This window comes from Salvelinus alpinus, chromosome 29 (genome assembly GCF_045679555.1).
Source record: "Salvelinus alpinus chromosome 29, SLU_Salpinus.1, whole genome shotgun sequence".
Lineage (NCBI taxonomy): Eukaryota > Metazoa > Chordata > Actinopteri > Salmoniformes > Salmonidae > Salvelinus > Salvelinus alpinus.
In genome coordinates this window covers 14,400,152-14,412,560 of record NC_092114.1, presented here as the reverse complement: position 1 = coordinate 14,412,560, position 12,409 = coordinate 14,400,152, and the positions used below count along the sequence as shown (strand labels likewise).

The 12,409-nt window shown below is 46.9% G+C and overlaps 1 protein-coding gene across 2 annotated transcripts in view; it reads right to left on the bottom strand.

The window, feature by feature from the left end:
- Positions 1-245: 245 nt before the first annotated feature.
- The window catches only part of LOC139559097 (transcription factor E2F3-like), a 26,571-nt gene continuing 14,407 nt past the window's right edge, over positions 246-12,409 (bottom strand). Inside the window, exons 4-7 of one of the 2 annotated variants that reach the window (XM_071374801.1) lie at positions 7,189-7,350; positions 6,778-6,892; positions 5,080-5,257; positions 246-3,571 (exon numbers count right to left, since the gene is read on the bottom strand). In XM_071374801.1, coding sequence (XP_071230902.1) covers positions 3,306-3,571; positions 5,080-5,257; positions 6,778-6,892; positions 7,189-7,350 — 721 coding nt within the window. In that variant the 3' untranslated portion in view covers positions 246-3,305. The remainder of the gene's footprint in view (positions 3,572-5,079; positions 5,258-6,777; positions 6,893-7,188; positions 7,351-12,409) is intronic. The other variant, XM_071374802.1, reaches the window with a different exon arrangement.

Genomic DNA, 12,409 nt, shown 5'->3' with positions numbered 1-12,409 from the left:
CGGGCAGGGTAGAACGCCCCGGACAGGGTAGAACGCCCCGGGCAGGGTAGAACGCCCCGGGCAGGGTAGAACGCCCCGGGCAGGGTAGAACGCCCCGGGCAGGGTAGAACGCCCCGGGCAGGGTAGAATGACAACTGGTTTCCTGAGTGTTTTGTGCATTTACAAAACACTTAAAACAATAAAAAAAACAATGCTTGTTATAAAAAGGCAAAAAAAATAAGTAATAAATAAAAAATAAAAAGTGGTAAACTTCATTCTATTTTATAAATGTAATTTAGGAGCTGGGGACATGATACAAAACAATGTAATGATCTCCATACTGTACGCAACCTGAACAATAATTCAACAAGTAAAACAAGACAAAACATTTTTTTCTGCAAAAAAAAAAAGGAGATGTCCACATATGCCAAACAAAAAATATAAAAACATGCAACAACTCAATTGATTTTACTGAGCTACAGTTCATAATGAGGAAAATCAGTCAGTCGATCAAAATTAATTAATTAGGCCCTAATCTATGGATTTCACATGACTGGGAATACAGATGCATCTGTTGGTCACGGATAACAAAACAAAAAAATGCTTGCCCATAACATAACCCCACCATGGGTCACTGTTGACAACGTCGACAACAGCAAACCGCTCACCAATATGACGCCATATTCATGGTCTGCGGTTGTGAGGCCGGTTGGACGTACTGCCAAATTCTCAAAAAGAACGCTGGAGGCGGCTTACGGTAGAGAAATGAACATTAAATTCTCTGGCAACAGCACTGGTGGACATTCCTACAGTCAACATACCAGTTGCACGATCCCTCAAAACTAGAGACATCTGTGGCATTGTGTTGTGTGACAAAACTGCACAATTTCAGAGTGGCCTTGTATTGTCTCCCAGCACAAGGTGCACCTGCGTAATGATGATGCTGTTTAATCAGCTTCTTGATATGCCACACCTGTCAGGTGGATGAATTATCTTGGCAAAGGGGAAATGCTGACTAACAGGAATATAAATAAAAATTTGTCCACAAAATGAGAGAAATACGCTTTTTATCCGTATGGAAAATGGGATCTTTTATTTCAGCTCATAAAAACCAACACTATATATGTTGCGTTTATTTTATTGTTTCGTGAAGAATTAAAATATTTCCCATGTATTGTTTATGGGGAGATAACATGGCTGCCATAAAACGTTGTAATGTGATGTAAATGCAGAATCCTACATGTCCTCTGGTTTAAGCCCGGCACCGTATCGCTGGACGGTGGGCTACAAACAGCAATTCATGAGCACAACATTCAGAAAAATCAAAACATCTTAATAAAAGCATTAAGTAAAAAATCATTTATATATTTATTTAGAAATCACAATTAAAACTTAATAGAATTTCTAAATAAAGGAAAACTGCAGAGAAAAGACTGATAACACCATCAAACATAGAGGACCAGAGGACCAAGGTGCAGTTTCCCCTAGATACAGATCTAGGATCAGATTCTCCTTCTCCAAGCCTAAGCATTAGTGAAATGCAAAACTGATCCAAGATCAACATCCTGGGTCAACGTCACCCTACTTCCTGGGGGACAGCAAGAGTAGTCACTGAAATTCAGTACGGTATTGAGGATGAAATCAATGGCTGCTTTTCCTACTTGTGTCGTCGCGTCAACTCATCGTCATTACAAACCATGTAGAAACAGACTGGTAAGCCAATCTATCACCAGAATACCTTCTAGTACAGTACCTTAGAAATGACTTCACATGTAAAAAATAAAAAAATAAAATAAAATACACATTACTGTAAGACGGCAATAGAGTATATCGTTACGTTCAGGACATGTCTGTTCTCCAACATACTTTCATAGCAGTCAATTGACTCAAAGGACTTCTTGGTAAGTTCTGTCATCAACCCATAGAGCTCTGGTCCAATGTCATACACTAGTAAAGACCACTGGACACCATCTACTAAAGCACTTCTCTAAAACCAAGCAGGTTCAGCCCGTAAAGGAAAGCTGAATATATAGTACGGTTGGCTAGTTTAACGGTCACACGTCTATACCAATCGAAGGGTCAATTAAAAAAAAAAAAATAAAGAAAAAAAAAGGGATATACATTTTTAATCAATGGGTTAATGATAGAGGTCATTAAAATATCTGGCACCAAAAAAAAATCATTAGAATCCATTTGTACATTTTAATTAAGTAATAAAAAAATTGTATTTCAAGTAGGAAGTAATTTGGGAGCCCTGAGAAATGACTTGAGTTGGTTAATACGTTAGTTATTCAATAAGTAACATGGCTGCTAGCATGGCTGCAGTGGCTAAAAACAAAATGGGGACTTGTCTACGTGACTCTTGCATGGTGGTGTGTGTGTGTGTGTGTGTGTGTGTGTGTGTGTGGAGGCACATTGCTCATCCCTGGATATAGAAGCAGTTAATGGACGGCAGTAGAGGAACATGTAGTGGATGTCCCACACGGCAACAGGAGCAATATTCACTTCCTCCTCTAAAACAACAAACAAAACATACACCAATTGTGTAGTAAACCGTTACATGAGGAGAAGGCCCACCTTTCAGTACATACTCTGGTTATCTGAACAATACCAGTCAGTCTCTTCCAGTATTGTGTCAGAAGGCTCCGTGTGAAAGACCAGGGTACTCACGCAAAAAAATAATTGATGCCAAGGCAGACACCATCTTGGGACGTAGATAGCAGGTCTGCTCCACTCTGGTGAGCTGAGAAACAGGATCTATCATCGGGTCTCCAGTACATCACATTATAAAAAAACAAGTTCACAGATAACAGTCACACAATGGTAGATATGGGTAAGAATCTGTCCAGGGGTTAACATCCATAACCCATCTCTGTTAGGGACAATCTTCTGCTTTCAGATGAGAACAGTTCATTAGGATAACAGTCTGCTATGGAGAGCGAGTGATTGTTTAGGATGTTGGTTTGCCTGTCAGTGCAAGACCAGAAAGACAGGCTTTGAGAAGAGGTTTGTCCATTCTTTAAGCCACAGAATTCACCCCTACAGTCTGAACTGAAACGTACTTCCTTTGATCAGCTCAATAGCGAGAGCAGGTATTTCCCTTCTCTCGTCGCTGGCCAGGGGTCAATTACACAGCAGGTCCTCTATGAGCAGTCCAGTCCACAAGGTCAAGAAAACAAAGCCTTGCTCCAAAATGGCTGCTGTGCTGCATTCCATAGAGCCCGCTGGGCTCTAAATCAGTTCTTTATAACTGGAAACAACCACAATCTGGCTCCAAAATGGCCAAACTAAAATTCCCCAAAATGGCCGCCGAGATTACATTTCACTCAATTACAGAGCAGGTTGTCTAGTGGAAGCCGGTCCAGATCGTAGGAGAACAGGTCGCTGATGCCTTCGTCTTCGCCCAGGCTAAGCAGGTAGTCATCACCCACGAGAGAGAGGGGGATGAAGGGCTCCTGGTCAACGTCCTGGAGGGGGAGGAGGGAGGTGAGGGAGGAGGGCAGGGGGGAGACAGGAGTGACAGTCACCGCTGAGCATGCTGGGAGCCTGGACAGGGCGTTGGAGAAACCGTTACCGGTGTAGTTATTACCCTCTGGTGAGAGATGGGTAGAGAGCAGGAAGAAGAGAAAGAGAGTGAGAGAAAGAAAGGTGAGAGTTATTCCAATAACTCACCACAGAATTAAGTCTGAAGTTGGTGCTCACCCATAGAGCTAGATAGAAGACTCTAGTGCCCAAAACCATGTTTAAGCACGGGCAGCAACATTAACCCTCCTGTTGTGTTCGTTTCATGTTAATTAATTATGTGGTCCCGGTCCAAAATGACCGCCCCATTACAGCAGATTATAAATCCATAATAATACATATATTATCAACTAATGTTGTGTTAGATATTTTTATCAACAAATTAATGTTAAGTTCTTGTGAACATTACAAGTTTTGAACTTCTATTTGCTATTTATGGCCTGTAGGCCTCATTGACCTGAGCTCATACAACTCGTTGTTGAGTTTAAAAAATGCATAATGTATGGATTATTTTGACTATAACAAATACTCAGATGAAATAATATATTGTGCTATTTATCACAGACTACTTCCTCCTCTAATGCCTCTTCACTGTCAGTTTCCTGGCGTCTCTCCTCCTCGCCAGGGTCATGACCAAAGATATGATCAAGAGCCTCATACACTATATCGTTTGGTCATTGTGCTGCCACAGAATGAATTGTGAGCAAGGCCTCAAAAAAGCTTTATATACCAGAGCTGCGAGAAAAGTTACAATTTTTATTGAAACAATGTTGTGATTGTTTGTGAGAATGCCAACAGGTGTGGTTCCCGTGGGTGAAAGATTCTATTGGGGAAAGGTTCCTGTGGGGGTTGCCATGGAAGCCAAGAATGGGAGTGAGGTGTGTGTGTGTGTGTGTGTGCTCAAACACTGGGAGAGGAAGTGAGGAAGTGTGTCCATCTGATGAATGGGCATGTGCCTGAACTCAATTTTATACACTAATTGTAGTCTCACCCATTCATGTCTAATGACCAGTCATTTTTGACCCGGGAACACCACAGGTGTACAAAAGTTAAATAAAACACCCAAAATGTAATGAAAATCATCAAATTGTATTTCGTGTGTTTAGATGCCCTGTGTGGACAAAGTCATGGAACCTTGTGACAATCAGATTAAACGAACTACATTCGTTTAATCTGAGAGAGAAATCTGAGAGAAAACTTGTAAAAAAAAAATCGGTCCAATTGGACCGGTGTTGATCATTTTGAAGTAGTCAAGTGGGTGGGACTTCCTATGGGTTAAGGAAAGATCACATGATTCCATCCAGGTCGTCAGGGAGGGATCAGCCAATTAACTGTACTTGTGAGCCAACATTCCATAACTGCAGGTCACCGTACATCTCAAACCGTGGCTTTATACCGTTTCAAACACAACAGGTGCCAGGATGCAACCTTTCAGTTTGTTTGCCAACTCAGTAAGTATTAGAAGAAAACAGACTACTTCAAAATGGAGGTGGCCTCAATGGCGTTGCCCGTGCCCTCACAGACGTCATAATGGGACAGATACAATGACGCAATGTCTATCTAAGTCTATGGGCTCACCTTGTGACACCTTGAGGAAGGATGTGGAGTTTCCGTTGACATATGACGAAGATGAGGGTGGATGTCCATTTCCGTTCAGCGCAGAGTTGTTTTTCAGCGGGGAGGAAGGGGCGTGATCATCTGAGCACAGGAAGACTTCTATTGGACCCTGGGTGCTGCTCAAGTGGACCTGGAGACTCTGATAGGTCAATCAATAAATTAATCAACCAATCATACACTACAAGACCAAAAGTATGTGGACACCTGCTCGTCGAACATCTAATTCTAAAATAATGGGCATTAATATGGAGTTGGTTCCCCCCCCTTTTGCTGCTATAACAGCCTCCACTCTTCTGGGAAGGCTTTCCACTAGATGTTGGAACACTGATGCAGGGACTTGCTTCCATTCAGCCACAAGGGCATTAGTGAGTTCGGGCGCTGAGATTGGGCGATTAGGCCTGGCTAGCAGTCGCTGTTCCAATTCATCCCAAAGGTGTTCGATGGGGTTCAGGTCAGGGCTCGGTGCAGACCACTCAAATTATTCCACACCAATCTCGACAAACCATTTCTGTACGGTGCTTTGTGCCTAAACCATGAAAAACCGAACCATGAAAAACAGCCGCAGATCATTATTCCTCCACCAAACTTTACAGTTGGCACAATGCATTAGGCCAGGTAACATTCTGCTGGCATCCACCAAACTTTACAGTTGGCACAATGCATTAGGCCAGGTAGCGTTCTGCTGGCATCCACCAAACTTTACAGTTGGCACAATGCATTAGGCCAGGTAGCGTTCTGCTGGCATCCACCAAACTTTACAGTTGGCACAATGCATTAGGCCAGGTAGCGTTCTGCTGGCATCCACCAAACTTTACAGTTGGCACAATGCATTAGGCCCGGTAGCGTTCTGCTGGCATCCACCAAACTTTACAGTTGGCACAATGCATTAGGCCCGGTAGCATTCTGCTAGCATCCACCAAACCCAGATTCGTTCATCGGACTGCCTGATGGTGAAGCGTGATTCATCACGCCAGAGAATACGTTTCCACTACTCCAGAGTCCAATGGCAGTGAGAGTTACACCACTCCAGTCGATGTCTGGCATTGCGCATGGTGATCTTAGGCTTGTGTGCAGCTGCTCGGCCGTGGAAACCCATTTCATGAAGCTCCCGACGAACAGTTCTTGTGCTGCTGTTACTTCCAGAGGCAGTTTGTAATTCGATAGTGAGTGTTGTAACCGAGAACAGACCATCTTTACACGCTTCAGCACTCGTTCGGTCCCGTTCTGTGACCTACCACTTCACCGCTGAGCCGTTGTTGCTCCTAGACATTTCCACTTCACAATAACAGCACTTACAGTTGACCGGAGCAGCTCTAGCAGGGCGGAAATGTGACGAACTGACTTGTTGGAAAGGTGGCATCCTACGATGGTGCCACATTGAAATTCACTGAGCTCTTTGAATACGGGGCCAGCCTACTGCCAATGTTTGTTTATGGAGATTGCATGGCTGTGTGGTTGATTTTATACACCTGTCAGCAACGGGTGTGGATAAAAAAAGAAGAATCCACTAATTTGAAAGGGTGTCCACAAACTTGTGTGTGTGTGTATGCATGTATGTGTAGTGTATCAGTCAATCAGCAAACCAATGACTGTCTGCAGGGACTCAACACTAGAGGAAGTGTCTGTTTAGGGTGTGTGTGCGTGTGTGTGTGTGTGTACCTCTGCAGGGTCTGGCACCTCCAGTCTGGTTTCAGTAGGGGCTTTGACCATGATGACCGTCTGGTCATTCAGACTAGGAATCCTTTTCACATCATCATACGATATGTACGCAAACGTACCCAGAGGTTAAGGAAAAGGTAGTCATTCACACACAGGACTAGAACACACTTTTACACACACACAGTTAAACACAAGTGTGCTGAGAAACAAAGATGCAAACGCAAACCGATTCACACACTGGACGACACACACACACACACACACACACACACACACACACACACACACACACACACACACACACACACACACACACACACACACACACACACACACACACACACACACACACACACACACACACACCCCATTACATCTCAGTCACACAGCAGGGTTGTAAAGGAAGGCTATTTTCTTGTGGGTGTGTCTTCAGTCATCTGTTGGACGATGAGTGTGCAGGTGTGTATGAGTTCGTCCAGTCTCTTCTCTTCCTGGGTTAACTCCAGCAGTTCTTTACCCACAGAGCCAGGGTTCTGGACACTGGCCACTCCTTCTGGGGACAGGCTACAGCCCCTAAACACACAGGAGGAGAGCACATGTTAACACACACACACACACACACAGGAGGAGAGCACATGTTAACACACAGGAGGAGAGAAGAGCACGTTAACACACACACAGAACGGCACATGTTAACACACAAATAGTAAACAAACACGCCCCATTCCACAGGTTCAGGGTTAAAGGGCGGGATAATCCATGGTTTTCTTCTGAGCTGTCTTGTATTATTCACAACCGTAATCTAGCCTGGGCTAAAGCAGGGACATCATGTTCTGATGCTGATTGGCTTATTTTTAGGCAGTTATGAAACAAGTGTTCTTTTCTTCTCAGGAAGGCCAAGTCTGAATATTTGATGTCTGTTACCACTGATAACCTGAATGACCCTAGACAGTTTAGGAAGGCTATTAAATCTATGTCTGGTAACAGTAATGTTAATGAATTACCGTCATGTGTTTTGAAGGACTCTGTTGCTGTATATGACAAAACTGAAATGCTGAATTGTTTCAATGAGCACTTTGTATCATCTGGTAGGCTGTTTGATTCAGTGTCCTCTGTCTCTGTACAACCCTGTGTGGATGAACCAGTGTCCTCTGTCTCTGTCCAACCCTGTGGATGAACCAGTGTCCTCTGTCTCTGTCCAACCCTGTGGATGAACCAGTGTCCTCTGTCTCTGTCCAACCCTGTGGATGAACCAGTGTCCTCTGTCTCTGTCCAACCCTGTGTGGATGAACCAGTGTCCTCTGTCTCTGTACAACCCTGTGTGGATGAACCAGTGTCCTCTGTCTCTGTACAACCCTGTGTGGATGAACCAGTGTCCTCTGTCTCTGTCCAACCCTGTGGATGAACCAGTGTCCTCTGTCTCTGTACAACCCTGTGGATGAACCAGTGTCCTCTGTCTCTGCACAGCCCTGTGTGGATGAACCAGTGTCCTCTGTCTCTGTCCAACCCTGTGGATGAACCAGTGTCCTCTGTCTCTGTACAACCCTGTATGGATGAACCAGTGTCCTCTGTCTCTGTACAACCCTGTGGATGAACCAGTGTCCTCTGTCTCTGTCCAACCCTGTGTGGATGAACCAGTGTCCTCTGTCTCTGTCCAACCCTGTGGATGAACCAGTGTCCTCTGTCTCTGTACAACCCTGTGTGGATGAACCAGTGTCCTCTGTCTCTGTCCAACCCTGTGTGGATGAACCAGTGTCCTCTGTCTCTGTACAACCCTGTGTGGATGAACCAGTGTCCTCTGTCTCTGTACAACCCTGTGTGGATGAACCAGTGTCCTCTGTCTCTGTCCAACCCTGTGTGGATGAACCAGTGTCCTCTGTCTCTGTCCAACCCTGTGTGGATGAACCAGTGTCCTCTGTCTCTGTCCAACCCTGTGTGGATGAACCAGTGTCCTCTGTCTCTGTCCAACCCTATGGATGAACCAGTGTCCTCTGTCTCTGTACAGCCCTGTGTGGATGAACCAGTGTCCTCTGTCTCTGTCCAACCCTGTGTGGATGAACCAGTGTCCTCTGTCTCTGTACAACCCTGTGGATGAACCAGTGTCCTCTGTCTCTGTACAACCCTGTGTGGATGAACCAGTGTCCTCTGTCTCTGTACAACCCTGTGGATGAACCAGTGTCCTCTGTCTCTGTCCAACCCTGTGTGGATGAACCAGTGTCCTCTGTCTCTGTCCAACCCTGTGGATGAACCAGTGTCCTCTGTCTCTGTCCAACCCTGTGTGGATGAACCAGTGTCCTCTGTCTCTGTCCAACCCTGTGTGGATGAACCAGTGTCCTCTGTCTCTGTACAACCCTGTGTGGATGAACCAGTGTCCTCTGTCTCTGTCCAACCCTGTGTGGATGAACCAGTGTCCTCTGTCTCTGTCCAACCCTGTGTGGATGAACCAGTGTCCTCTGTCTCTGTACAGCCCTGTGTGGATGAACCAGTGTCCTCTGTCTCTGTCCAACCCTGTGTGGATGAACCAGTGTCCTCTGTCTCTGTACAGCCCTGTGTGGATGAACCAGTGTCCTCTGTCTCTGTCCAACCCTGTGTGGATGAACCAGTGTCCTCTGTCTCTATACAACCCTGTGTGGATGAACCAGTGTCCTCTGTCTCTGTCCAACCCTGTGTGGATGAACCAGTGTCCTCTGTCTCTGTCCAACCCTGTGTGGATGAACCAGTGTCCTCTGTCTCTGTCCAACCCTGTGTGGATGAACCAGTGTCCTCTGTCTCTGTCCAACCCTGTGTGGATGAACCAGTGTCCTCTGTCTCTGTCCAACCCTGTGTGGATGAACCAGTGTCCTCTGTCTCTGTCCAACCCTGTGGATGAACCAGTGTCCTCTGTCTCTGTACAGCCCTGTGTGGATGAACCAGTGTCCTCTGTCTCTGTCCAACCCTGTGGATGAACCAGTGTCCTCTGTCTCTGTACAGCCCTGTGTGGATGAACCAGTGTCCTCTGTCTCTGTACAGCCCTGTGTGGATGAACCAGTATCCTCTGTCTCTGTCCAACCCTGTGTGGATGAACCAGTGTCCTCTGTCTCTGTCCAACCCTGTGTGGATGAACCAGTGTCCTCTGTCTCTGTACAACCCTGTGTGGATGAACCAGTGTCCTCTGTCTCTGTACAGCCCTGTGTGGATGAACCAGTGTCCTCTGTCTCTGTCCAACCCTGTGGATGAACCAGTGTCCTCTGTCTCTGTCCAACCCTGTGTGGATGAACCAGTGTCCTCTGTCTCTGTCCAACCCTGTGTGGATGAACCAGTGTCCTCTGTCTCTGTCCAACCCTGTGTGGATGAACCAGTGTCCTCTGTCTCTGTCCAACCCTGTGGATGAACCAGTGTCCTCTGTCTCTGTCCAACCCTGTGTGGATGAACCAGTGTCCTCTGTCTCTGTCCAACCCTGTGTGGATGAACCAGTGTCCTCTGTCTCTGTCCAACCCTGTGTGGATGAACCAGTGTCCTCTGTCTCTGTACAACCCTGTGTGGATGAACCAGTGTCCTCTGTCTCTGTCCAACCCTGTGTAGATGAACCAGTGTCCTCTGTCTCTGTACAACCCTGTGTGGATGAACCAGTGTCCTCTGTCTCTGTACAGCCCTGTGTGGATGAACCAGTGTCCTCTGTCTCTGTCCAACCCTGTGTAGATGAACCAGTGTCCTCTGTCTCTGTACAGCCCTGTGTGGATGAACCAGTGTCCTCTGTCTCTGTCCAACCCTGTGTGGATGAACCAGTGTCCTCTGTCTCTGTACAACCCTGTGTGGATGAACCAGTGTCCTCTGTCTCTGTCCAACCCTGTGTGGATGAACCAGTGTCCTCTGTCTCTGTCCAACCCTGTGTGGATGAACCAGTGTCCTCTGTCTCTGTACAGCCCTGTGTGGATGAACCAGTGTCCTCTGTCTCTGTACAACCCTGTGTGGATGAACCAGTGTCCTCTGTCTCTGTACAGCCCTGTGTGGATGAACCAGTGTCCTCTGTCTCTGTCCAACCCTGTGTGGATGAACCAGTGTCCTCTGTCTCTGTCCAACCCTGTGTGGATGAACCAGTGTCCTCTGTCTCTGTACAGCCCTGTGTGGATGAACCAGTGTCCTCTGTCTCTGTACAACCCTGTGTGGATGAACCAGTGTCCTCTGTCTCTGTACAGCCCTGTGTGGATGAACCAGTGTCCTCTGTCTCTGTACAACCCTGTGTTGATGAACCAGTGTCCTCTGTCTCTGTACAACCCTGTGTTGATGAACCAGTGTCCTCTGTCTCTGTCCAACCCTGTGTGGATGAACCAGTGTCCTCTGTCTCTGTACAACCCTGTGTAGATGAACCAGTGTCCTCTGTCTCTGTACAACCCTGTGGATGAACCAGTGTCCTCTGTCTCTGTACAACCCTGTGGATGAACCAGTGTCCTCTGTCTCTGTACAACCCTGTGGATGAACCAGTGTCCTCTGTCTCTGTCCAACCCTGTGTAGATGAACCAGTGTCCTCTGTCTCTGTACAGCCCTGTGTGGATGAACCAGTGTCCTCTGTCTCTGTCCAACCCTGTGTGGATGAACCAGTGTCCTCTGTCTCTGTACAACCCTGTGGATGAACCAGTGTCCTCTGTCTCTGTACAACCCTGTGTGGATGAACCAGTGTCCTCTGTCTCTGTCCAACCCTGTGTGGATGAACCAGTGTCCTCTGTCTCTGTCCAACCCTGTGTGGATGAACCAGTGTCCTCTGTCTCTGTCCAACCCTGTGTAGATGAACCAGTGTCCTCTGTCTCTGTCCAACCCTGTGTGGATGAACCAGTGTCCTCTGTCTCTGTCCAACCCTGTGTGGATGAACCAGTGTCCTCTGTCTCTGTCCAACCCTGTGTGGATGAACCAGTGTCCTCTGTCTCTGTACAACCCTGTGTGGATGAACCAGTGTCCTCTGTCTCTGTCCAACCCTGTGTGGATGAACCAGTGTCCTCTGTCTCTGTCCAACCCTGTGTGGATGAACCAGTGTCCTCTGTCTCTGTCCAACCCTGTGTGGATGAACCAGTGTCCTCTGTCTCTGTCCAACCCTGTGTGGATGAACCAGTGTCCTCTGTCTCTGTCCAACCCTGTGTAGATGAACCAGTGTCCTCTGTCTCTGTCCAACCCTGTGTGGATGAACCAGTGTCCTCTGTCTCTGTCCAACCCTGTGTGGATGAACCAGTGTCCTCTGTCTCTGTACAACCCTGTGTAGATGAACCAGTGTCCTCTGTCTCTGTCCAACCCTGTGTGGATGAACCAGTGTCCTCTGTCTCTGTACAACCCTGTGTGGATGAACCAGTGTCCTCTGTCTCTGTCCAACCCTGTGTGGATGAACCAGTGTCTTCTGTCTCTGTCCAACCCTGTGTAGATGAACCAGTGTCCTCTGTCTCTGTCCAACCCTGTGTGGATGAACCAGTGTCCTCTGTCTCTGTCACAACCCTGTGTGGATGAACCAGTGTCCTCTGTCTCTATACAACCCTGTGGATGAACCAGTGTCCTCTGTCTCTGTACAACCCTGTGTGGATGAACCAGTGTCCTCTGTCTCTGTACAACCCTGTGGATGAACCAGTGTCCTCTGTCTCTGTCCAACCCTGTGTGGATGAACCAGTGTCCT